This window comes from Mauremys mutica, chromosome 15, assembly GCF_020497125.1.
Source record: "Mauremys mutica isolate MM-2020 ecotype Southern chromosome 15, ASM2049712v1, whole genome shotgun sequence".
Taxonomy (NCBI): domain Eukaryota; kingdom Metazoa; phylum Chordata; order Testudines; family Geoemydidae; genus Mauremys; species Mauremys mutica.
The window spans coordinates 12,306,569-12,328,919 of record NC_059086.1 but is presented as its reverse complement, the minus strand read 5'-3'; the positions used below and the strand labels follow the sequence as shown (position 1 = coordinate 12,328,919).

Below are 22,351 nucleotides of genomic sequence, written 5' to 3'. Positions count from 1 at the left end.
TAATTATTCAGCAAGTATTTTAGGAGAACTGCAATGTTAGAGAGAATCATGAACTGCTCAGAGACCATTAATGCAGAGAAGCAGCAAAATTTGTCAAACATATAACTGGTTATGATTTACTTGGACTTAAAAGAGAACAAAAAGGCCTTGAGTCTCCTCCCTGTCAATAACCCCCTGCTCAGCCAATCAGGGTAGAGACTGAGGACGGGAGACTGAGGGTTGTCATCAGAGAGCCCAAAGGATGGCCCAGGTCACTGGTGGGGATCACTGCCCGAGTACTATTTCAGCCCCACATTTTTGGGTGGACCTCCCACAGTGGGAGCTGAAGAGCCCTCCCCCGCAACACACACACACACCCTCTCTTGGTGTTGGGAGGGGAACAGGAGAAAGGACAAAAGAAGCAAGAGATGAAGAGAAAGGAGGGAGGGAGGGATAGAGGAAAAGATGAAACAAAAAGGACAAACCCTAATGTCCCCAGTGATTCTAAGGGGCAAAATCCCAGGTGCGGAATAAAATTCTGCCTCCTTAAGCTCGTGTTTTCCATGCCTAGAATTCAACTGTCACCAGATGGACCAGACTGAACAGATTTCAAACCTCGAGGAGGCTCTTACCTTCCAGACAGGGACGGCTGTTTTCTAGTAAAATCACTAAAAGGGAAGGAGAAAACTGGAATGAGGTTCCTCCTGGTGCTCACGTAGATGAACCCAAATACTCTCTCAGTCCTCAAAGAGAGACCTAGAGAAGGAGACTTGCTGAAGCAAAGCCACAGGGGTCTCTGAGGTTTCCCTGGCCCCTCGCCCCTGTCCTGCCTAGCTGATGTCAGCATCTCTCTGTGAGGTCACCACCTCCCCACCACCTTTGGCCAATAGTCTGAGGTCCTGCAAAAGACCTTTGTGATGTCACTGCCACACCCCTCCCTTGCTGTGCTAATGTCCTGCCGCTGGCCAGGCACTTTGGAGGTTTGAGCTACTCCCTGTGGATCACCCCACTCAAGAAGTGTTGGTTCTAGGAAGCAAGCTGGCTAGACAGTAAAACATCAGACGCTGCTCCCAGTGCTACACTCAGTTTTTCAGAAATTAGTCCCCTTATGGCCAGAAGAGACCATTAGAGCATCTAGTCTGCCCCCCTGCATATCACAGGCCTCCTGTATGACACAATAGCTACTTTTGGGGCAAACACTTTCCGGAAAGGCATCTAGTCTTCATTAAATGACATCAGGAGATGGAGAATCCACCACTTTCCTATGTAGCTTGTTCCTGTGGTGAATCATCCTCGCTGTTGAATATTTGTAAAATGAATTTGTCTCTTTTCACCTTCCAGCCACTGGGTCTTGTTATGCCCTTCTCTGCTAGATTCAAGAGCCCTTTAATACCCAATATTTTCTCTCCATTAGAGCACTTCAACACTTCAATAAAGTCACCTTTCAATCTTCTTTTGATAAGATAAACAGGTTTAACTCTTTCAATAGCTCACTAGAAGGCATTTTTCTCCAGCCTTCAGTACATTTGGTGGCTCTTTGCTGTCCCAGCTCCAATTTCACAACATCTTTTTCAAATGAGGACACCAAAACTGGAGCAGTATTCCAATATCAGTCTCACTGATACCGTGTCACCTCCTGTGATGTTATTGACATAATCTGTAACTGTACAGATCACTGTTGGATGTACTCCAGAGACTTGATTTGAACCTGCAGTTTATTCCATCACTGCTACAAGCCTGGAACAAGAACTTTGACATTACTGTATGTGAAGGGTTAAAATCCATGTGCATTTTATATAACAACCTGGTCCATGGATTGTGCCAGCTCTTTTCCAGACCTAAAGTCCAGAGTATGGTCAAGGCACCAGAGGCCTAGCAAATAGTGATCAGCTAAGAGAAAGCTGGGTAAATAGAAAGCCTTGCTTGCTAAAATAGGCCTGGTCAGCAAATTGCCAGGTGTTGGAGCTAAGAACTAAATCATTGTGTCTTATTCAGAGTTGCAGACTGAACAAACAATCCATGTTCCTATTGTGTTTGTCTCTTCTGTAGGGAGATGTTCTTCCCACAGATCCAACCTTGAGTTTATGAGAAGTTGTCACATGTCAGTATAAGATATGGCATCCTTCCACCTCCCTTCTCAGGGACCAGTGCCTGCCTTAAGACATAAAAGAGACAATCTTTATTGCCATATACTTTCACTGTTTCTTTGCTTTAACCCCTAGGAATGTACCTGTTGGACAATCAAAGGAGTTGCTCCATTCCTATGGCCCCCAAAGCAGAATTCAACATACATATTTTATACTAATAACATTTTATCAAAGTATTCATTAAATGTTAACTTGCTAACTTGAGATTATGGGTGGGGACATTATGTAACCTGTTAACCATTGGCTAATGTGCTTATCTTGTCTTGCTTCAAAATCTATCACAGGGTGTAGAACTGCCTACCCTGTCACTTTCCCCTGCCCATGGAAAATCTATATATTCTATTGTAATTGATTGATTGACAGTGTCTCTGAGCCTAATAAGCCAGGTGACACTTCGCCAGCGCTGTGTGTAATAAACTCCTATGCTTGACCTCTACACGATGGGGATTTATGTCCTTCAGTGGTGAAGCTAGTAGATTATAAACCCTAATAGTTTTACAAGTTGCTGTGATTGTCTTCAGTATAAGTTACCATCAGTTTATCATGAAAATCAATCAAAGTTGATAAGTTGTTATATAAGGTTATAGTTAGGTTAAGATTAGTAAAATATAGTGAATCACTGTATTAGTATTACATACAGAATTGTATTTGTTGCGGGTGGTTACAATACATGTAAAGTTGCTGGGCAATCAGTAATAGCGTTGCACGTGCTTGTGACTATTTTCAATACTGTTTACCTTTTATATGTGCACTTATAGGAATAGGCAGTTAATGCATAATATTACTTGGACTTGTGCTTGTCTCCAGTCTAACTTGCCATTTGTATTAATCCTCACTCAGTGCTGGTCTTTCATTCTGTTTTTCTTCTTCTGTCTGTGTTGCCTTTATAGCTGTAAGTCATTAAAACCCTTTCTGGAGGAATAATTAGTTGTTTAGTTTCTCTTTTGCGGACACTACTCAACCTCATTCCATCTGTGTTGGGTGGTGGGAAGCAGCGATCACCCAGAGCCCCACTAGGGCCCTGACGTGAGCCCCCCTAGGGCTCTGACGTGAGCCTCCTCCTTCCATTAATCTCCACAGCCACATTCTATACATGGTCATGGTGACCTCCCTGGGGATCTTGACAGCTTTAGCCAGCTTCTTGGGGGCTCTTTTCCTGCTCACAGCAACTGGATGTGGTTCTTGTTCTTCTGCACAACATAGCTCCTGGAGAAGAGGGATTTGAAAATGTACATTCATATGATCCCTTTGTTTAATTGATGAAAACATAAACTAAACACTTAGAGGATTGGAACTGATTTCAGCTGATGGACAGCTTTGCTAGGTTTTTATGCATTTGGACAGTGAAATGTTGAGTGTTTACATTCATTTCAAGCACCCCCGTATAGTGAAGCTCCTGAACATAATGGAGAATGGAAATGAAAATGTTTTCCTTTTTTTATTTAAAAAGAAAGAAGATTATAAGATGGGTTTGAACCAACAACCACTGGATCTGTAGTCAAACACTCTACCACTGAGCTATTCCCTTATGACAACAGTACCCTGCAATCGTGATCTCCAGGACTTTGAAGGCCAGAACCTGCTTTATCGCGCTCCTTTGCCATTCCCAAACCACAGGTGGTTTTAAAAATGGGCTTTGATTAACCTTCTTAAATGTAGTAAACACCACAGCTTGCACACCCACCGATATAGCTTCTCCCCCTGACATAGCTGCCACCTCCTGGGGAAGTGGATTAACTACACCCACAGGAAAACTCTCTCCCCTCAGCATATAGCAGTGGTTCTCAAACTGTGAGTCAGGACCCCAAAGTGGGTTGTGACCCTGTTTTAATGGTGTCTCTAGGGCTGGTGTTAGACTTGTTGGGGCCTGAGGCTGAAGCCAAAAGTCTGAGCCCCACCACCCAGGGCGGAATCCCTCAAACTTTGGTTTTGCCCTTCCCACACCGGGGCAGGGCTTGGGCTTCAGCCTTGGCTCCCTCCCCACCCAGTGTGGAGGGGCTTGGTGTTTGGTCCCCCTTCCTGGGGTTATGTAGTAAGTTTTTTTGGCAGACGTGGGTTGCAGTGAAAGGAAATTTGAGAAACCCTGGTATAGAGCATCTCCATTACTGAGCTGCAGCAGCATAGACTCAATGTTTGAAATGTTGACTTGTCCTTAGTCTCTGAATACATCTCGACTTGGCTCCTTGTGGCACCTTGGGTGATCAGCCACTGAAAGTACAGCCATGGAGACACCACACACCAGACTTGCCTAGCTGGCAAGAATCAACCCTCCACAGAAAGATCCCTATGGTGTCATAGCCCAGCTCCCTAAGCCCTCAGACTCAACCACTTAACACAGGGGCTTTTCTACACTATGGTTCTGAAGGGTCATTTCCAATTGTTTGCTCAGACCAGCTTCCCCAGCACCCTCACTGCTGTGCAGCTCTGTACATGTGGCCATGGCTGAACAGCAAGAATTCCTGCCCATTTCCCTACTGGCTGGAGCATGATTAGCGTGTATTTCTGGTTAATTATGTTGCTGTAGATTGTTCATTTCCTGCCTTGGCAATTCAGACAGTCCCTTTCCCCAACATATCTCCAGCACATCAGTAATTCCAATAACAGGAGCAGGTTTTCTTTGGGCACAGAGATTTTTCGGAGAGTTCGCGGCTTTCCTCACCCTGGAGTAAACTCAGCTTTTAATTCCATGGGTCATGTTTTATGGAATAACAACAGCAGCTTGAAGAAAGAGGCGAGTGAATATCTCACTGTCAGGGCTGAAGGTGGCCACGTCCCCTCTGTCTGACCATTGCCATTGCAGGAGAGAAGGTTTCAATGGAATTCAATGCCCTGGCTCAGACTAGAGACACGGAAAGGTTTTGCTGTTCATTGAACGCCAAAGGAAATTGTGTCTCTGTGTGAAACTGAGGAGGGACATGAAATGCCCACAGGGTGACACAATGCCCTAAGCTAAGGGAGGAGGGTGAAGGAATCGGGCTGAGGAATGACTGAAGTGGACTCATCTGGGATTGAAATGACATTTGTTTCTGTCAGGTAGTGAGAAATGTGACATTAATTCAGCTACGGGGTTGAGGCTTATTTAGCTCTTTGTAGACCTTGAACTTGATTTCCCAGATGGGAGAAAGGGAAAGTCTGGGACTGCCTTTAGTCCCTGGTTGGAGCAGTGTATAAAAAGGCTCCAGAGATGCTCCTGGGAATGGGTGACAGGGGATGGATCACTTGATGGTTACTTGTTCTGTCCATTCCCTCAGGGGCACCTGGCATTGGCCACTGTGGAAGGATAGGATTCTGGGCTGGCTGGACCATTGGTCTGATCCAGTATGGCCGTTCTTATGACCAATAGAGGGCAGTCCCCACCAGCAATATTTATATTTGGTGCACTGAAAGGGCTAACTTTCCAAAGCTGACCAAAATGATTAGTGAAAGTGTTTTGGAGAAAAACACTAAACAGAACAATGTGAATGAAAATTGGGAGCTATTGTATGAAGAGCTTGTTGGATGGGGCATAAGCCACATTGCACAATTAGTTGAGCTTGCAATGGCCTTCTACTCAACTTGTTGACATTTCTCCGTCTGCAAATGTGGTAACCATTTTAAAATCTAGATCCAATCAATTACAACACATCAGGGAAGATTCTAGGCATCAACGATCTGATCATTGGGTTGATGGCGGTAAACAAGACATTCCCGTAAGGCTCCCTCTTCCCAAGAGCCACCCTCATCCTCTCTCCCCTTTCTGCTCCCTCATCCTCTGCAAACTTTCGAAGACAGATGCGTCATGATGGCCTTTGCTCGTGGGGATGTTGCCTCTTGGTCAGGGTTTCGGTCCTTCGGGGGGGAAGGATGCTGCAGATGGTGGGGGAGCCCAGGGCCACTCTGAGGGAAACACTTCCTACCACCCCGCTTGTCATAGGTCTCACCCCAACTCTGAACTTTAGGGTACAGATGTGGGGACCTGCATGGACACTTCTAAGCTAATTACCAGCTTAGATCTGGTATCGCTGCCACCATCCAGAATTCTCAGTGTCTGGAGCACACCCTTTCCCCACAAAACCTTCCCCTCCCTGGGTAGCCTTGAGAGACTCCTTCACCAATTCCCTGGTGAGTCCAGATCCAATCCCTTGGATCTTAACACAAGGAGAATTTAACCATCCCCCCTTCTTTCCCCCACCAATTCCCTGATGAGTCCAGATCCAATCCCCTTGGATCTTAAAACAAGGAAAAATAAATCAAAGTTCTTAAAAAGAAGGCTTTTAATTAAAGAAAAGAAAGGTAAAATAAAGAAAAGAAAACCTCTGGGAGACAGCATATCAGCTAATCTCACAGACAATAACTTGAAAACACAGGATGTTCCCCTGGGCAAAAATCTTAATACACACAAGAATACCCAAATTTGATAATTCCCTTAATTTGCACCAAGATAAGTACAAAAGAAAATAAACATAAACCTATTTATTCCTTTCTAAAACTTACTACTCTGATAAGAGGCTGGTTCCTTGATCTTTTTCACTCCAGCTGAAACTGAAAACTGACTAAACAAAGGAAACTTCCCTTCTTCCTTTTGAAACATCTTGTTCCCTGATTGGTTCCTCTGGTCAGGTGTCAGCTAGGCTAGGTGAACTTCTTAACCCTTTACAGGTAAAAGAGGCATTAACCCTTAGCTATCTGTTTATGACACCACTATTGTCCAAAGTTCACAGTTTATCACAGGAAGCTCTGAAGGGTGTCAACTCACTGCTTGGCACCTCTCTCCTGCTTGGAGTAGCAGCTGCTTCTGTTACACTGACAGATCCGGGTTGGTGACTTAGCAGTGGGTGGGATCGAACCGGGGACCTCTGGAGCTTAGTGCATGGGCCTCTACAGCATGAAATAAAAGCCACCTGCCTGTTAGCTAAGGCTGTAGAGAAAACTTGTTTTAGTGCTTCCTCTATGTGATCTTGGTGTGACTAGCTGGGACACACCACCACACCCTGGAGGTGTGTGGGTTACATACTTCCCCTAGCTGAGCAAGCGCATCCTGAGTTTCAGAGACTTCCCAGTTGTAATCCCAGACAACCCCTGTAACGATGCTGCCTCTGGCAGGACACTGCTGAGAGTATCAATTCAGGACAAATTGCTTGGAGCAGGGCAGTCACAGCCCGAGGCTGGGTACTATTAAAGCATGCCAAACCAGCCATGCAGAGAGCAGTTTGGTTTTACCCCACTGGATAATCGGAAGTCATACAAGCAATTTCCTCAGCTATTCCAGTTCCCTTGTATCACCACCAGCACTACTCCTTATGGGGATGAATGGTTACGAAAACCAATACCCCAGTAAAAGAAAAAAAGTTTCTCTCAAAGGACCCAGCCCCAGATCCAAGTCAGATGTTACCCACAAATCACGCTGTTGCAAATCCTTTAGCGTTGTGTGGAAAAATCGATCCACGTGCTGTGTTTTCAATCAGATCAGCCTGAGGCTTTTTATTGATTACATGCACGCAGGGGAGTACCGTTATGGAAACAGCCTCTCCAAAGTTGGTTACAGACAGCTTAAAACCACATAAAGCTTAAAACCACAATTGTAATATGCAAGTTACATACATCATTACCTTATTATCTTGTTAAAAAATATTGCAAAGTTAATGCTGATTGGAGCAGGAGTAAATTTCTTCTATGCAGATACATGTTGACAGTAGGGGATATTACAAAATTGTTTTTCAGTCAGGGACTGTTAGGTACTTTCCACTGTCTCCTCTGTACCATCCCCCCCCCCCCGCCCCCTCACTTGGTTTGTCTGGCCAGCCCTGGCAGCTTGACATGAGGCCTGGGCCTACAAGGCCTTGGATAACACTGGATTTTGCCTTGCATCTAAAATCTAAAGGTTTATTCATAAAAAGAAAGAAATATAGATGAGAGTTAAAATTGTTAAATGGAATCAATTACATCCAGTAATGGCAAAGTTCTTGGTTCAGGCTTGCAGCAGTGATGCAGGAGCGCCGGCAGCCTTTTTGGTGCCCTAGGCGGCGCAAGGTCCCGCCCCCGAAATACCGCCAACAACTGCAGCAGCCAGCTGTTTGGCCGCTGCGGTAGACGTCCCCCAAATGTCAGCATCCTAGGCAACTGCCTAGGTCACCTAATGGGTTGTGCTGGGCCTGCAGTGATTGAATAACCTGCAGGTTCAAATCAAGTCTCTGGAGAACATCCACAGTCCTTTGTATAGAACTTCACTGTGTAGCAAAGTCCCTCCAGAGGTATGAAGCAGGAGTGAAGACAAGATGGAGATGAGGCATCAGCCTTTTACAGTCCCTTGCCATGTGGTCTTTGCTTTCTTTGTCCCAAGGACACTCTATCCAGCACGTGGCATAGAAAAACCTTAGAGTTCTGTCCATAGGCAGGTCCCTGCATACCTTGCTGAGTCACAAGGCATATTTGCCTTCTCTCAATGGGTCAATTGTATAGCTGATGGTCCTTATTGGCCATCAAGCAGGCTAGGTAGAACTGACACCAACTTGTCTGGGGTGTTCCCCAGAAATAGAGCACAAGTTTGAAATACAGGCAGCCTAGAGCCAATATTCATAATGTCAACTACAAAAATGATACACATCTAGAGATAGCATCATTATAATCAGCCAATCAGAACCTCTCCATAGACCCCTTACACAACAACCTTTCTACAATATTGGCTGCAAATATAGACCAGTGGTCGCAACAGTAATCTATACAGTTACAGATTATGTCATTAACGTCACAGGAGGTGACACGGCATCAGTGAGACTGATACTGGAATATTGCCTCCAGTTTTGGTGTCCTCATTTGAAAAAGATGTTGTGAAATTGGAGCTGGGGCAGCAAAGAGCCATCAGATGTTCTGAGGGCTGGAGAAAAATGCCTTCTCATAGACTCATAGACTTTAAGGTCAGAAGGGACCATTATGATCATCTAGTCTGACCTCCTGCACAATGCAGGCCACAGAATCCCACCCATCCACTTCTATAACAAACCCCTAGCCTATGTCTGAGTTATTGAAGTCCCCAAATTGCGGTTTGAAGACCTCAAGCTGCAGAGAATCCTCCAGAAAGTGACCCGTGCCCCATGCTGCAGAGGAAGGCGAAAAACGTCCAGGGCCTCTGCCAATCTGCCCTGGAGGAAAATTCCTTCCCGACCCCACATATGGCGATCAGTTAAACCCTGAGCATGTGGGCAAGACTCACCAGCCAGCACCCAGGAAAGAATTCTCTGTAGTAACTCAGATCCCAACCCATCTAACATCCCATCGCAGACCACTAGGCATACTTACCTGCTGATAATCAAAGATCAATTGCCAAATTAATTGCCAAAATTAGGCTATCCCATCATCTCCATAAATTTATCAAGCTTAGTCTTAAAGCCAGATATGTCTTTTGCCCCCACTACTCCCCTTGGAAAGCTGTTCCAGAACTTCACTCCTCTAATGGTTAGAAACCTTCGTCTAATTTCAAGTCTAAACTTCCTAGTGTCCAGTTTATATACATTTGTTCTAGTGTCCACATTGGTACTAAGCTTAAATAATTCTTCTCCCTCCCTAATATTAATCCCTCTGATATAGTTATAAAGAGCAATCATATCCCCCCTCAACTTTCTTTTGGTTAGGCTAAACAAGCCAAGCTCTTTCAGTCTCCTTTCATAAGACAGGTTTTCCATTCCTCGGATTATCCTAGTAGCCCATCTCTGAACAGGGGGGAGGGCTAGCTCAGTGGTTTGAGCATTGGCCTGCTAAACCCAGCGTTGTGAGTTCAATCCTTGAGGAGGCCACTTAGGGATCTGGAGCAAAAACTGGTCCTGCTAGTGAAAGCAGGGGGCTGGACTTGATAACCTTGCAAGGTCCCTTCCAGTTCTAGGAGATTGGTATAGCTCCAATTATTACCTTTCTTTAACCTGTTCCAGTTTGAATTCATCCTTCTTAAACATGGGAGACCAGAACTGCACACAGTATTCCAGATGAGGTCTCACCAGTGCTTTACATAACAGTACTAACACCTCCTTATCTTTGCTGGAAATGCCTCGCCTGATGCATCCTAAAACTGCATTAGCTTTTTTTATGGCCATATCACATTGGCGGCTCATAGTCATCCTGTGATCAACCAATACTCCGAGGTCCTTCTCCTCCTCTGTTACTTCCAACTGATGCGTCCCCAATTTATAACTAAAATTCTTGTTATTAATCCCTAAATGCATGACCTTGCACTTTTCACTATTAAATTTCATCCTATTACTATTACTCCAGTTTACAAGATCATCCAGATCTTCCTGTATGATATCCCGGTCCTTCTCTGTGTTAGCAATACCTCCCAGCTTTGTGTCATCCGCAAACTTTATTAGCACATTCCCGCTTTTTGTGCCAAGGTCAGTAATAAAAAGGTTAAATAAAATTGGCCCCAAAACTGATCCCTGAGGAACTCCACTAGTAACCTCCTTCCAGCCTGACAGTTCACCTTTCAGTATGACCCGTTGTAGTCTCCCCTTTAACCAGTTCCTTATCCACCTTTCAATTTTCATATTGATCCCCATCTTTTCCAATTTAACTAATAATTCCTCATGTGGAACCGTGTCAAATGCCTTACTGAAATCGAGGTAAATTAGATCCACTGCATTTCCTTTGTCTAAAAAGTCTGTTACTTTCTCAAAGAAGGAGATCAGGTTGGTTTGGCACGATCTACCTTTTGTGAAACCATGTTGTATTTTGTCCCAATTACCATTGACCTCAATGTCCTTAACTACCCTCTCCTTCAAAATTTTTTCCAAGACCTTACATACTATAGATGTCAAACTAACAGGCCTATAGTTACTCGGATCACTTTTCTTTCCTTTCTTAAAAATAGGAACTATGTTAGCAATTCTCCAGTCGTACGGTACAACCCCTGAGTTTACCGATTCATTAAAAATTCTTGCTAATGGGCTTGCAATTTCATGTGCCAGTTCCTTTAATATTCTTGGATGAAGATTATCTGGGCCCTCCGATTTAGTCCCATTAAGCTGTTCGAGTATGGCTTCTACCTCGGATGTGGTAATTTCTACCTTCATATCCTCATTCCCAATTGTCATCCTTCCATTATCCTTAAGCTCCTCATTAGCCTTACTAAAGACCGAGGCAAAGTATTTATTTAGATATTGGGCCATGCCTAGATTATCTTTAACCTCCACTCCATCCTCAGTGTTTAGCGGTCCCACTTCTTCTTTCTTTGTTTTCTTCTTATTTATATGGCTATAGAACCTTTTACTATTGGTTTTAATTCCCTTTGCAAGGTCCAACTCTACATGGCTTTTAGCCTTTCTCACTTCATCCCTACATGTTCTGACCTCAATAAGGTAGCTTTTCTTGCTAATCCCGCCCATCTTCCACTCCCTGTAGGCTTTCTGCTTTTTCTTAATCACCTCTCTGAGATGCTTGCTCATCCAGCTTGGTCTACAACTCCTGCCTATGATTTTTTTCCCCTTTCTTGGGATGCAGGCTTCTGATAGTTTCTGCAACTTTGACTTGAAGTAATTCCAGGCCTCCTCTGCCTTTAGATCCACAAGTTTTTCAGTCCAATCCACTTGCCTAACTAATTTCCTTAATTCTTTAAAGTTAGCCCTTTTGAAATCAAAAACCCTAGTCCCAGATCCATTTTTGTTTATCTTCCATCTAGTTTGAACTGAATTAACTCATGATCACTCGAACCAAGGTTGTCCCCTACAACCATTTCTTCTATGAGGTCCTCACTACTCACCAAAACCAAATCTAAAATGGCATCCCCCCTTGTTGGCTCTTCAACTACTTGATGAAGAAATCCATCAGCTATCACATCCAGAAAAATCTGAGCCCTATTACTACTACTAGCACTTGTCCTCTAGTCTATATCTGGGAAGTTAAAGTCTCCCATGATCACACAATTCCCATTAGTGTTTACTTCATTAAAAACATTAAAGAGGTCTGTGACGGGGCAGGACAGCCCCGCACTGGTACAGCAGGGGTTAACCCTTCTCTACTAGCAGAGGAGGCCACGCCCAGGAAGTTCTGCTGGGCATGCTCCAACTGGCAGACCAGTACAAAAGCCTGCAGGTCTGCTCAGTCTGGGCTGGCCACCGGGGGAGAAGCACACAGACCGTCAGCTCCTGCAGAGGGAGAGCCCAGGAGCTCAGACCGGGGCGCCAGCCGAGCAGGGGCCGACCCGGAGCCCCCGGGGAGGGACGCCGGCAGTGACAGACCTACGGGGGAGCCGCTCCCACAACGCAAGCGTCCGGCTAGACAGGGTAGGAAGTGACCCAGGGGCATTGTAGTGACTGACAGCCTTAAAGCTGCAGTACCGCTCGGCGTGTTGCGGACGGATCCCCGCCGAGCGGGCGGCAAGGAGAACTTGCCACAAACAGGGCCCTGGGTCGGGGCTCGGTGGAGAGGGAGGGCCCGAGTCCCCCTACCCCACCTCGTGCTACCCTACCCCGAAGGGGTGTTTATGGACTCCGGCCGCTAGGCCGCGCTACCCCACCCCGAAGGGGGGGTGTGGAGACTCTGGCCGCTAGGCCGTGCTACCCCACCCCGAAGGCGGGGGTTTATGGACTCCGGCCGCTAGGCCGCGCTACCCTGCCCCGAAGGGGGCGCTTGTGGACTCCGGCCGTTAGGCCACGCTACCCCACCCCGAAGGGGTGTTTATGGACTCCGGCCGCTAGGCCGCGCTACCCCGCCCCGAAGTGGGCGCTTGTGGACTCTGGCCGCTAGGCCGCGCTACCCCGCCCCGAAGGGGGCGCTTGTGGACTCCGGCCGCTAGGCCGCGCTACCCCGCCCCGAAGGGGGCGCTTGTGGACTCCGGCCGCTAGGCCGCGCTACCCCGCCCCGAAGGGGGCGCTTGTGGACTCCGGCCGCTAGGCCGCGCTACCCCGCCCCGAAGGGGGCGCTTGTGGACTCCGGCCGCTAGGCCGCGCTACCCCACCCCGAAGGGGGCGCTTGTGGACTCCGGCCGTTAGGCCGCGCTACCCCACCCCGAAGGGGTGTTTATGGATTCCGGCCGCTAGGCCGCGCTACCCCGCCCCGAGGGGGGCGTGTATGGACTCCGGCCGCTAGGCCGCGCTAACCCGCCCCGAAGAGGGCGCTTGTGGACTCCGGCCGCTAGGCCGCGCTACCCCGCCCGAAGAGGGCGCTTATGGACTCCGGCCGCTAGGCCGCGCTACCCCGCCCCGCAGGGGGTGCTTGTGGACTCCGGTCGCTAGGCCGTAATACGCCGGCTACCAGGGGCAGACCAAAGGACAAGCGAGTGGTGCAGCGCTAGGCCCCCAGCCTGCCCCTGCCACAAGGGGGCGCTGGGGCACCAGGCCCATCACAATTGGCACCTGAGCAGGGACCTTGAACAGGCCTGAGATAAGGCCGCAGGGCCCAAGATGGACCCCGAGAAACTTTTGCAGTGGCTGCTGGAGAATCAGCAGCAGCAGATGGCGCAACAGCAGCAGCAGCAAGTGCAGCTGCTCCAGCAGCTGGCGGCCCAGCAGCAGGCACAAGCCGCCCAGCGACAGGAACAGCAGCAGCAGCTGATCCGGGAACTGACAGCCCAGCAACAGGCGAACCAGGAGCGGCTGGTTCAACAGATGGCGGCGCTAATCGGCCCGACACCGGGTACGCCTCTAGGGACCGTCGGGGGCAACCCCGGCGAGGATCTCGGGAGATTACCCGTGCGCCTAGCTAAAATGGGGCTGGGAGATGACCCCGAGGCCTTCCTCGTGACTTTTGAAAGGGTCGCGACCGCCATGCAGTGGCCCCTCGCTCATTGGGCCACGATACTGGCACCCTACCTGACGGGCCCAGCCGAAGCGGCGTACCGGAACTTGGGCCCCCAAGATGCACTGGACTACCCGAAGGTTAAGGCCGCCATCTTAGACGAAGTTGGCGTCAGCCCTGAGACCTACCGCCAGCGACTCCGCCGGGAACGATACACGCCAGGGGCCCGGCCGCGGGCCGTGGCCCAGCGAATCCGGGACCTCTGTTGGAGGTGGCTGAAGCCGGAAGGGCGGACGGGCACTCAAGTGGCTGAGATGGTAGCCTTAGAACAGTTCCTTCAAGCCCTGCCCCCGGGAGGGAAGGAATGGGTGCAGCAACACCGCCCCAAGACCCTCGCGGACGCGATTTCCCTGATGGAGGACTACCAGGCGGCAGATGGGGACGTGAAGACCAACCCCAGGGGGGGAGAGCCCAGTAGACGGAACCCAGGACAGGCCCAGGGACCACGTAAGGGGGACGGGGGGGACCCTCGGCGGCTTCCCCAGCCCCCCGAAGTACCAGTAACCCGGGGCCCTAGGGCGACACCCCGAGACGATATCCCACGACGCTCGGAGGAGGCCCCCGCAAGGCCTTGCAGCCCCCGCCACAACCCTACCGAAGAAGGGAGACGGGACCGCTGCTATGAGTGCAGTCAGGTAGGGCACTTCAGGAGGGAGTGCCCGTACATGGATTGCAATTATGGGCAGGTGTTGACGGCGGGTCACCGGGCCCGGGCTTGGGAGCCGGGGAAAATTGTTCTGCCGGTGAAGGTGGATGGGACGTCTGCCTGGGCCTTAGTGGACTCCGGGTGTAGCCAGACGGTTATTCGGGAGGGGCTGATCAAGCCCACCGGCCCTGCCGGGGCCCCCATCCAGCTACAGTGCATCCATGGGGATGTGAAGCCTTACCCCACTGTCTGGGTACAGCTGGAGGCGGCCCAACACCGGGCGCGGTGTCTAGTGGGGGTGGCTCCTAAGTTGGCTTACCCTGTGGTTTTAGGGCGTGACTGGCCAGGCTTCACAAGCCTCTTGAGGGAAGGGGCTACGCCGCCAGGGAGGAGAATGGGGAAACGGGCTAGACGACCGGGATTTCTAGGCCAGCCAACGGCAGAGGACCCCCTAGAGGGACCCTCGGGGAGCTCCGGGAGAGGGGTAAGGAGCCAGGTCCCTACCGAAGCGCCGACAACAGAGGGCCCGGGCTGGCTAGAGGTGGACACCGACTTCCTCGAGGAGCAACGAGGGGATGCCACTCTCAGCCGGGCTTGGGAACAGGCGACTAGCCCACCAGGGGAGGACGACCCGCCCCACCGCCAGCCACAAGGGCCCCGATTTGAGATCCAGCGGGACTTACTCTATCGGGTGGTACCCGAACCACAGACAAAAGAAGAACTACGCCAGCTATTAGTCCCGCGGCGGTTCCGGCGGGACTTGCTCCGTCTGGCACATTCGGTGCCGTGGGCCGGACACCTAGGCAGGGAGAAGACGTTGCAAAGGGTGGCTCAGAGGTTCTTTTGGCCGGGCATCCACGCAGAGGTACGAGACTATTGCGCCTCCTGCCCAGAATGCCAGAGAGCCGGCCCAAAAGGTGTACCAAGGGCCCCCCTCGTACCCTTGCCCCTGGTGGGGACGCCTTTTGACTGGATAGGCCTAGATCTCGTGGGACCCCTGGAAAAGAGCGGCACAGGTTATAAGTACATCATGGTGGTGGTCGATTATGCCACCCGCTATCCCGAAGCGGTGCCATTGAGGTCCACCATGGCACCGGTCATTGCTAACGAACTATTACAAATCTTCGCTCGGGTAGGTATCCCGAGGGAGATATTAACGGATCAAGGAACGAACGTGACCTCTAGGTTGATGGCAGAGCTGTGCAGGCTGCTGAACATCCGGGCACTAAAGACCTCCGTCTACCACCCCCAGACGGATGGCTTGGTCGAGCGGTTCAACGGCACTTTGAAGGCCATGCTGAGAAAGTTTGTAGAGGACGACCCACGACACTGGGATAAACTACTCCCCGCACTCCTCTTTGCGGTGCGAGAGGTACCCCAGGCGTCTACAGGGTTCCCCCCTTTTGAACTCCTCTACGGGAGGAAGCCTAGGGGTATCCTCGATCTCCTAAGGGAAACCTGGGAAGAGCAGGAGACCCGTGTTAGGGGATCGGTGCAGTATATCCTCCATCTGCGGGAACGTCTCCGGGAGCTAGGGGCCTTGGCCCGCGAAAATCTGGTGAGAGCTCAGCAGACTCAGGAGGCTCAGTATAACAAGGGGGCCAAGGTGCGAACTTTCGGGCCGGGGGATCGGGTCCTCTTGCTACTTCCTTCCTCGGAGTCCAAGCTGCTAGCCAAGTGGCAGGGCCCCTTTGAAGTGGTCAGGCGGATTGGGCCGGTCGATTATGAGGTGCGGTTGTCCGGACGAAGGAGGGATACCCAGGTCTACCATGTGAACCTCCTTAAGGCCTGGAGGGACCGAGAGGGCCTGCTGATAGCCCTATACCCGCCAGAACCGGAATTGGGGCCGCTGGTGGGAGAGCTCGAGGCAGCCGGGACGGCGGACATAGGCCACGAGCTTACCCCAACCCAGCGGGACCAGGTAGAACGACTGGTGGCGGCGTTCCCCGTGGTTTTGTCGACGCGTCCCGGGCGAACCACGTTAGCAAACCACCACATCGCTACCATTCCAGGACATAAAGTGCGGGACACACACCGCCCGCTCCCCAGGAAGATGTGGGAGACAGTGAAGGAGGAGCTCGGGCTGATGCTAGCCTTAGGGGTGGTGGAGGAGTCGCGGAGTGAATGGTGGAGTCCCATAGTATTGGTCCCCAAGCCAGACGGAACAGTCAGGTTTTGCATCGACTTCCGCAAGGTGAATGCAATTTCACGGTTTGATGCCTATCCCATGCCCCGGGTGGACGAGCTGCTAGAGCGGCTAGGAAAAGCCGAGTTCCTCTCCACCCTGGACTTGACGAAGGGATATTGGCAGATCCCGTTGACACCGGCCTCACGAGAAAAGACAGCATTTCCAACGCCGTTCGGACTCTACCAGTTTACGATGATGCCGTTCGGATTGCACGGGGCCGCGGCGACCTTCCAGCGACTCATGAACCAAGTGCTGAACGCCCACAACGAGTACGCCGCGGCGTACATCGATGACATTGTCGTCTACAGTAGCACTTGGGAGGAACATCTACAACACCTGACTGAAGTTCTACAGGCATTAGGCGAAGCCGGCCTCACCGCGAACCCGGCGAAATGTCACCTGGGCCAGAAGGAGGTGACTTACCTGGGCTACACGGTTGGGCGGGGTCAGATCCGTCCCCTCGTAGATAAGGTGGAGGCATTGAGGACGTACCCCACGCCCACAACCAAGCGGCAAGTCCGACAATTCTTGGGGCTGGCCGGGTACTATCGGCGGTTTGTGCCTAACTTCGCCACACTCGCGGCCCCACTAACGGAATTGACACGCAGTTCACAACCCCAGAAAGTACGTTGGACGGAGGGTTGCGAAAAGGCCTTTCGCGCCCTGAGGGAACAATTAACCCGGGAACCGGTACTAGTCCAACCGGATTTTTCAAAACCCTTTATCCTACAGACAGATGCCTCGGGGGTGGGACTGGGGGCCGTACTGTCACAGGAGGTAGGGGAAGAAGAACACCCGGTCTTGTACCTCAGCCGCAAGCTGTTCCCCCGCGAAACCCGGTACTCCACCATAGAACGTGAGGCCTTGGCAGTAAAGTGGGCGGTTGAGGCACTACGGTACTACCTATTGGGGAACCCCTTTTTCTTAGTGACTGATCACGCGCCCCTCCGATGGATCAATAATATGAAGGAGACAAATAACCGGATCATGCGGTGGTACCTGTCCCTCCAACCCTACGCCTTCCGCGTGTCACATCGGCCGGGCAAGGCCCATGGGAACGCGGACTTCTTCTCCCGCATCGGGGAGGAGGAAGGGGAGGCGGGAGTCCAGGGTCAGCCGGTCTCGGCGGCTGTCTTAAGGGGGAGGGTGTGTGACGGGGCAGGACAGCCCCGCACTGGTACAGCAGGGGTTAACCCTTCTCTACTAGCAGAGGAGGCCACGCCCAGGAAGTTCTGCTGGGCATGCTCCAACTGGCAGACCAGTACAAAAGCCTGCAGGTCTGCTCAGTCTGGGCTGGCCACCGGGGGAGAAGCACACAGACCGTCAGCTCCTGCAGAGGGAGAGCCCAGGAGCTCAGACCGGGGCGCCAGCCGAGCAGGGGCCGACCCGGAGCCCCCGGGGAGGGACGCCGGCAGTGACAGACCTACGGGGGAGCCGCTCCCACAACGCAAGCGTCCGGCTAGACAGGGTAGGAAGTGACCCAGGGGCATTGTAGTGACTGACAGCCTTAAAGCTGCAGTACCGCTCGGCGTGTTGCGGACGGATCCCCGCCGAGCGGGTGGCAAGGAGAACTTGCCACAAACAGGGCCCTGGGTCGGGGCTCGGTGGAGAGGGAGGGCCCGAGTCCCCCTACCCCACCTCGTGCTACCCTACCCCGAAGGGGTGTTTATGGACTCCGGCCGCTAGGCCGCGCTACCCCACCCCGAAGGGGGGGTGTGGAGACTCCGGCCGCTAGGCCGTGCTACCCCACCCCGAAGGCGGGGGTTTCTGGACTCCGGCCGCTAGGCTGCGCTACCCCGCCCCGAAGGGGGCGCTTGTGGACTCCGGCCGTTAGGCCACGCTACCCCACCCCGAAGGGGTGTTTATGGACTCCGGCCGCTAGGCCGTGCTACCCCGCCCCGAAGGGGGCGCTTGTGGACTCCGGCCGCTAGGCCGCGCTACCCCACCCCGAAGGGGGCGCTTGTGGACTCCGGCTGCTAGGCCGCGCTACCCCGCCCCGAGGGGGGTGTGTATGGACTCCGGCCGCTAGGCCGCGCTAACCCGCCCCGAAGAGGGCGCTTGTGGACTCCGGCCACTAGGCCACGCTACCCCGCCCGAAGAGGGCGCTTGTGGACTCCGGCCGCTAGGCCGCGCTACCCCACCCCGCAGGGGGTGTGTATGGACTCCGGCCGCTAGGCCGCGCTACCCCGCCCCGCAGGGGGTGCTTGTGGACTCCGGTCGCTAGGCCGTAATACGCCGGCTACCAGGGGCAGACCAAAGGACAAGCGAGTGGTGCAGCGCTAGGCCCCCAGCCCGCCCCTGCCACAAGGGGGCGCTGGGGCACCAGGCCCATCACAAGGTCTCTATCCTCCAAATCAGATCCTGGCGGTCTGTAGCACACCCCAAGCATTATCTCAGGGGAGGCTCTAGTAGCGTTCTTTCCCTGTGTGATTTTTGCCCAGACAGACTCTGTCTTATCCATTCCATCCCTTCTTATTTCTTTACAGTTAACCTCATCATTGACATACAATGCTACTCCACCACCTTTGCCTTTATTTCTGTCTTTCCTAAACAGCACATAGCCTTCAATACCCGTACTCCAGTCATGACTACTATTCCACCATGTTTCTGTTATCCCTATAATATCCGGTTTCACTTCCTGCACCAGTAGCTCTAGTTCCTCCATTTTGTTTCCTAGGCTCCTCACATTAGTGTACAGACAGCTTAATTTTTGTCGTTTGGCTTCACTGACATTCTTTATCTGGTTAGGCACAGACATTCTACCACCAGTATCACCTGTTAGACTGGTATCTACACTACCCTTCCTCCTTATGTCCATTCTTCTGCTCATGGCTGTATCCTCTCTTACTTTGTTTTCTTCCCTCTCGGTGTGGAGATTACCTGGACATCTCCCAACCATCTCCCCCAAATTCCTAGTTTAAAGCTCTCTTAATCAGTTGGGCGAGCCTCCATCCTAGAAGTCTATTTCCCTCCTTACTCAGGTGAAGTCCATCCCGAGAGAACAGTCCTCTGTCCATGAATGCTTCCCAGTGGCCATACATCCCAAAGCCCTCCTTATAGCACCACTGCCTGAGCCATCTGTTGATCACCATAATCTTGTCACACCTTTGTTGCCCTTCTCTAGGAACAGGCAGAATCCCACTGAAGATCACCTGAGCCTCGATTTCCTTAAGCGTCTTCCCCAGCCTGGCATAGTCTCCCTTGATACGTTCCAGCGAGAACCTAGCCGTATCATTCGTTCCCACATGAAGGATAATCAACGGATTCTTTCCCGCTCCCATTAAGATCCTTTTCAGCCTCAGGTCCACATCCCGTATCTTAGCACCCGGCAGACAGCACACCCTTCTGTTCTCCGGATCAGCTCTAGTTACAGGCCTGTCTATTCTTCTCAGTAAGGAGTCCCCAATCACGTAGACCTGCCTTTTCCTGGTGACAGTATGATTCTCTGGTCTATCCCCTGCTCCCACTGGCTGCAAGTCCTCTCGATTCCTGTTCGCCCTTGCAATCCTCCGCAACCCATCCTGTATTCTCCTGGGGCTCATATTTGGTGTTGTCTCCATTGACTCTTCCCCTCTTCCTGTAGAGCTAGCTGGTCTTCTCTTTTTCCTTGCCCTCTCACCTTCAGCGACCACCTGCTGTGTCCCTTCTTCATTTTCCAACTCTGCAAACCTGTTCTTGAGCTCTATTTCTCCTTCACTGGCCTATCTTTTCCTCTGCCTGGTTCTCTTAGTTACATGCTTCCAACGTCCACTTTCCTCACTCAGCAGTCTCCCCTCAGAATTCTTTGGTCCTGCTTCCATCTGCAAGTCTGAGATTATCCCTTCAGCCGCCTCATTTCTTTGCTCCATCATCTGCTTGAATCCCCTTCTAAACTCGACCTGAGTTTCCACCTGCATCTCCAGTCCTCGGATCTTTTCTTCCATCAGCTCTATCAGGCGGCACTTCATGCAGATGAAACTCTTTTCAGGTACCCCCTCCAGGATCATGTACATGCCGCAGCTTCAACATCCGGTCATCCTCATTGTGTCTTTCACTGCTGCCTCTTAGCCTTCCCACTGAAAACCTGTTAGTCAAAGAAACAAAAACCAAAACAAACCCCCAACAGGCACCAGTACACTGGCAGACCACCACCCCCTCCCTTCACTAGCCTGTCAGTTCTTCTGCCTAGGTCTAAGTCTCCCCCAAAAACTCCCCTTGTAAACTCCCCTGTTTACAGCTCTGTTTGCTGGCTGCTGTCTATGCCACTGCCTGACTGGCTGGCTACCTTTATAGGACCCCTAGGCAGATAAGCCCCACCCCCTAAGCAGGGCTCAGCTTCTCTCCCAGCACCCTGCCCCTACCAGCCTCCACACATACAAACTACACAAAATACAAAAATACAAAAACCTGCTCCTCCAACAGAACTCCCAGTGAAACTCCCCTGTTTACAGCTCTGTTTGCTGGCTGCTGTGCCGCTGCAGCTGTCTAGTTTAAAGTGAGCTATTGAAAGAGCTCAACATGTTTAGCTTATCAACAGAAGATTGAAAGGTGACTTCATTGAAGTGTTGAAGTGCCTTAATGAAGAGAAAAGATTGGGTATTAAAGAGCTCTTGAATCTAGCAGAGAAAGGCATAACAAGACCCAATGGCTGGAAGGTGAAAAGAGACAAATTCATATTACAACTAAGGCACAAATATTCAACAGCGCGGATGATTCACCACAAGAACAAGCTACCAAGGAAAGTGGTGGATTCTCCATCTCCTGATGTCATTTAATGAAGACTAGATGCCTTTCTGGAATGTGTTTGACCCAAAAGTAGCTCTTGTGTCATACAGGAGGCCTGTGATATGCAGGGGGGCAGATTAGATGCTCTAATGTTCTCTTCTGGCCATAAAGTCGACTAATTTCTGAAAAACTGAGTGTAGCATTGGGAGCAGCATCTGATATTTTACTGTCTAGCTGGCTTGCTCCCTAGAACGAATGCTCCTTGAGTGGGGTGATCCACAGGGAGTAGCTCAAACCTCCAAAGTGCCTGGCCAGGGGCAGGACATTAGCCCAGCAAGGGAGGGGTGTGGCAGTGACATCACAAAGGCCTTTTGCAGGACCTCAGACTATTGGTCAAAGGTGGTGGGGAGGTGGTGACCTCACAGAGAGATGCTGACATCAGCCAGGCAGGACAGGGGCAAGGGGCCAGGGAAACCTCAGAGACCCCTGTGGTTTTGCTTCAGCAAGTCTCCTTCTCCAGGTCTCTCTCTGAGGACTGCGAGAGTTTTCTCCTTCTCTTTCAGTGATTTTACTAGAAAACAGCCGTCCCTGTTTAGAAGGTAAGAGCCTCCTCGAGGTTTGAAACTGTTCAGTCTGATCCATCTGGTGACAGTTGAATTCTAGGCATGGAAAACATGAGTTTAAGGAGACAGAATTTTATTCCGCACCTGGGACTTTATCCCTTAGAATCACTGGGGACATTGGGGTTTGTCCTTTTTGTTTCACCTTTTTCCTCCATCCATCCCTCCTTTCTCTTCGTCTCTTACTTCTTTTGTCCTTTCTCCTGTTCCCCTCCCAACACCAGAAGGGAAGGAGGGAGGGAGGGTGTGTGTGTGTGTGTGTGCTCTGCAGCTCCCATTGTGGGAGGTCCACCCAAATATGTTGAGC

The 22,351-nt window shown here is 51.1% G+C and overlaps 2 protein-coding genes across 2 annotated transcripts in view; one reads left to right on the top strand and one right to left on the bottom strand.

Annotated features, from left to right (window-relative positions):
- Positions 1-22,351, top strand: part of LOC123350391 (zinc finger protein 850-like) — a 586,050-nt gene that overhangs the window by 117,922 nt on the left and 445,777 nt on the right. Inside the window, exon 4 of the mRNA XM_044988962.1 lies at positions 15,336-15,358. Coding sequence (XP_044844897.1) covers positions 15,336-15,358 — 23 coding nt within the window. The remainder of the gene's footprint in view (positions 1-15,335; positions 15,359-22,351) is intronic.
- The window catches only part of LOC123350393 (zinc finger protein 850-like), a 125,772-nt gene that overhangs the window by 76,404 nt on the left and 27,017 nt on the right, over positions 1-22,351 (bottom strand). The gene's annotated exons all lie outside the window — the stretch shown is intronic.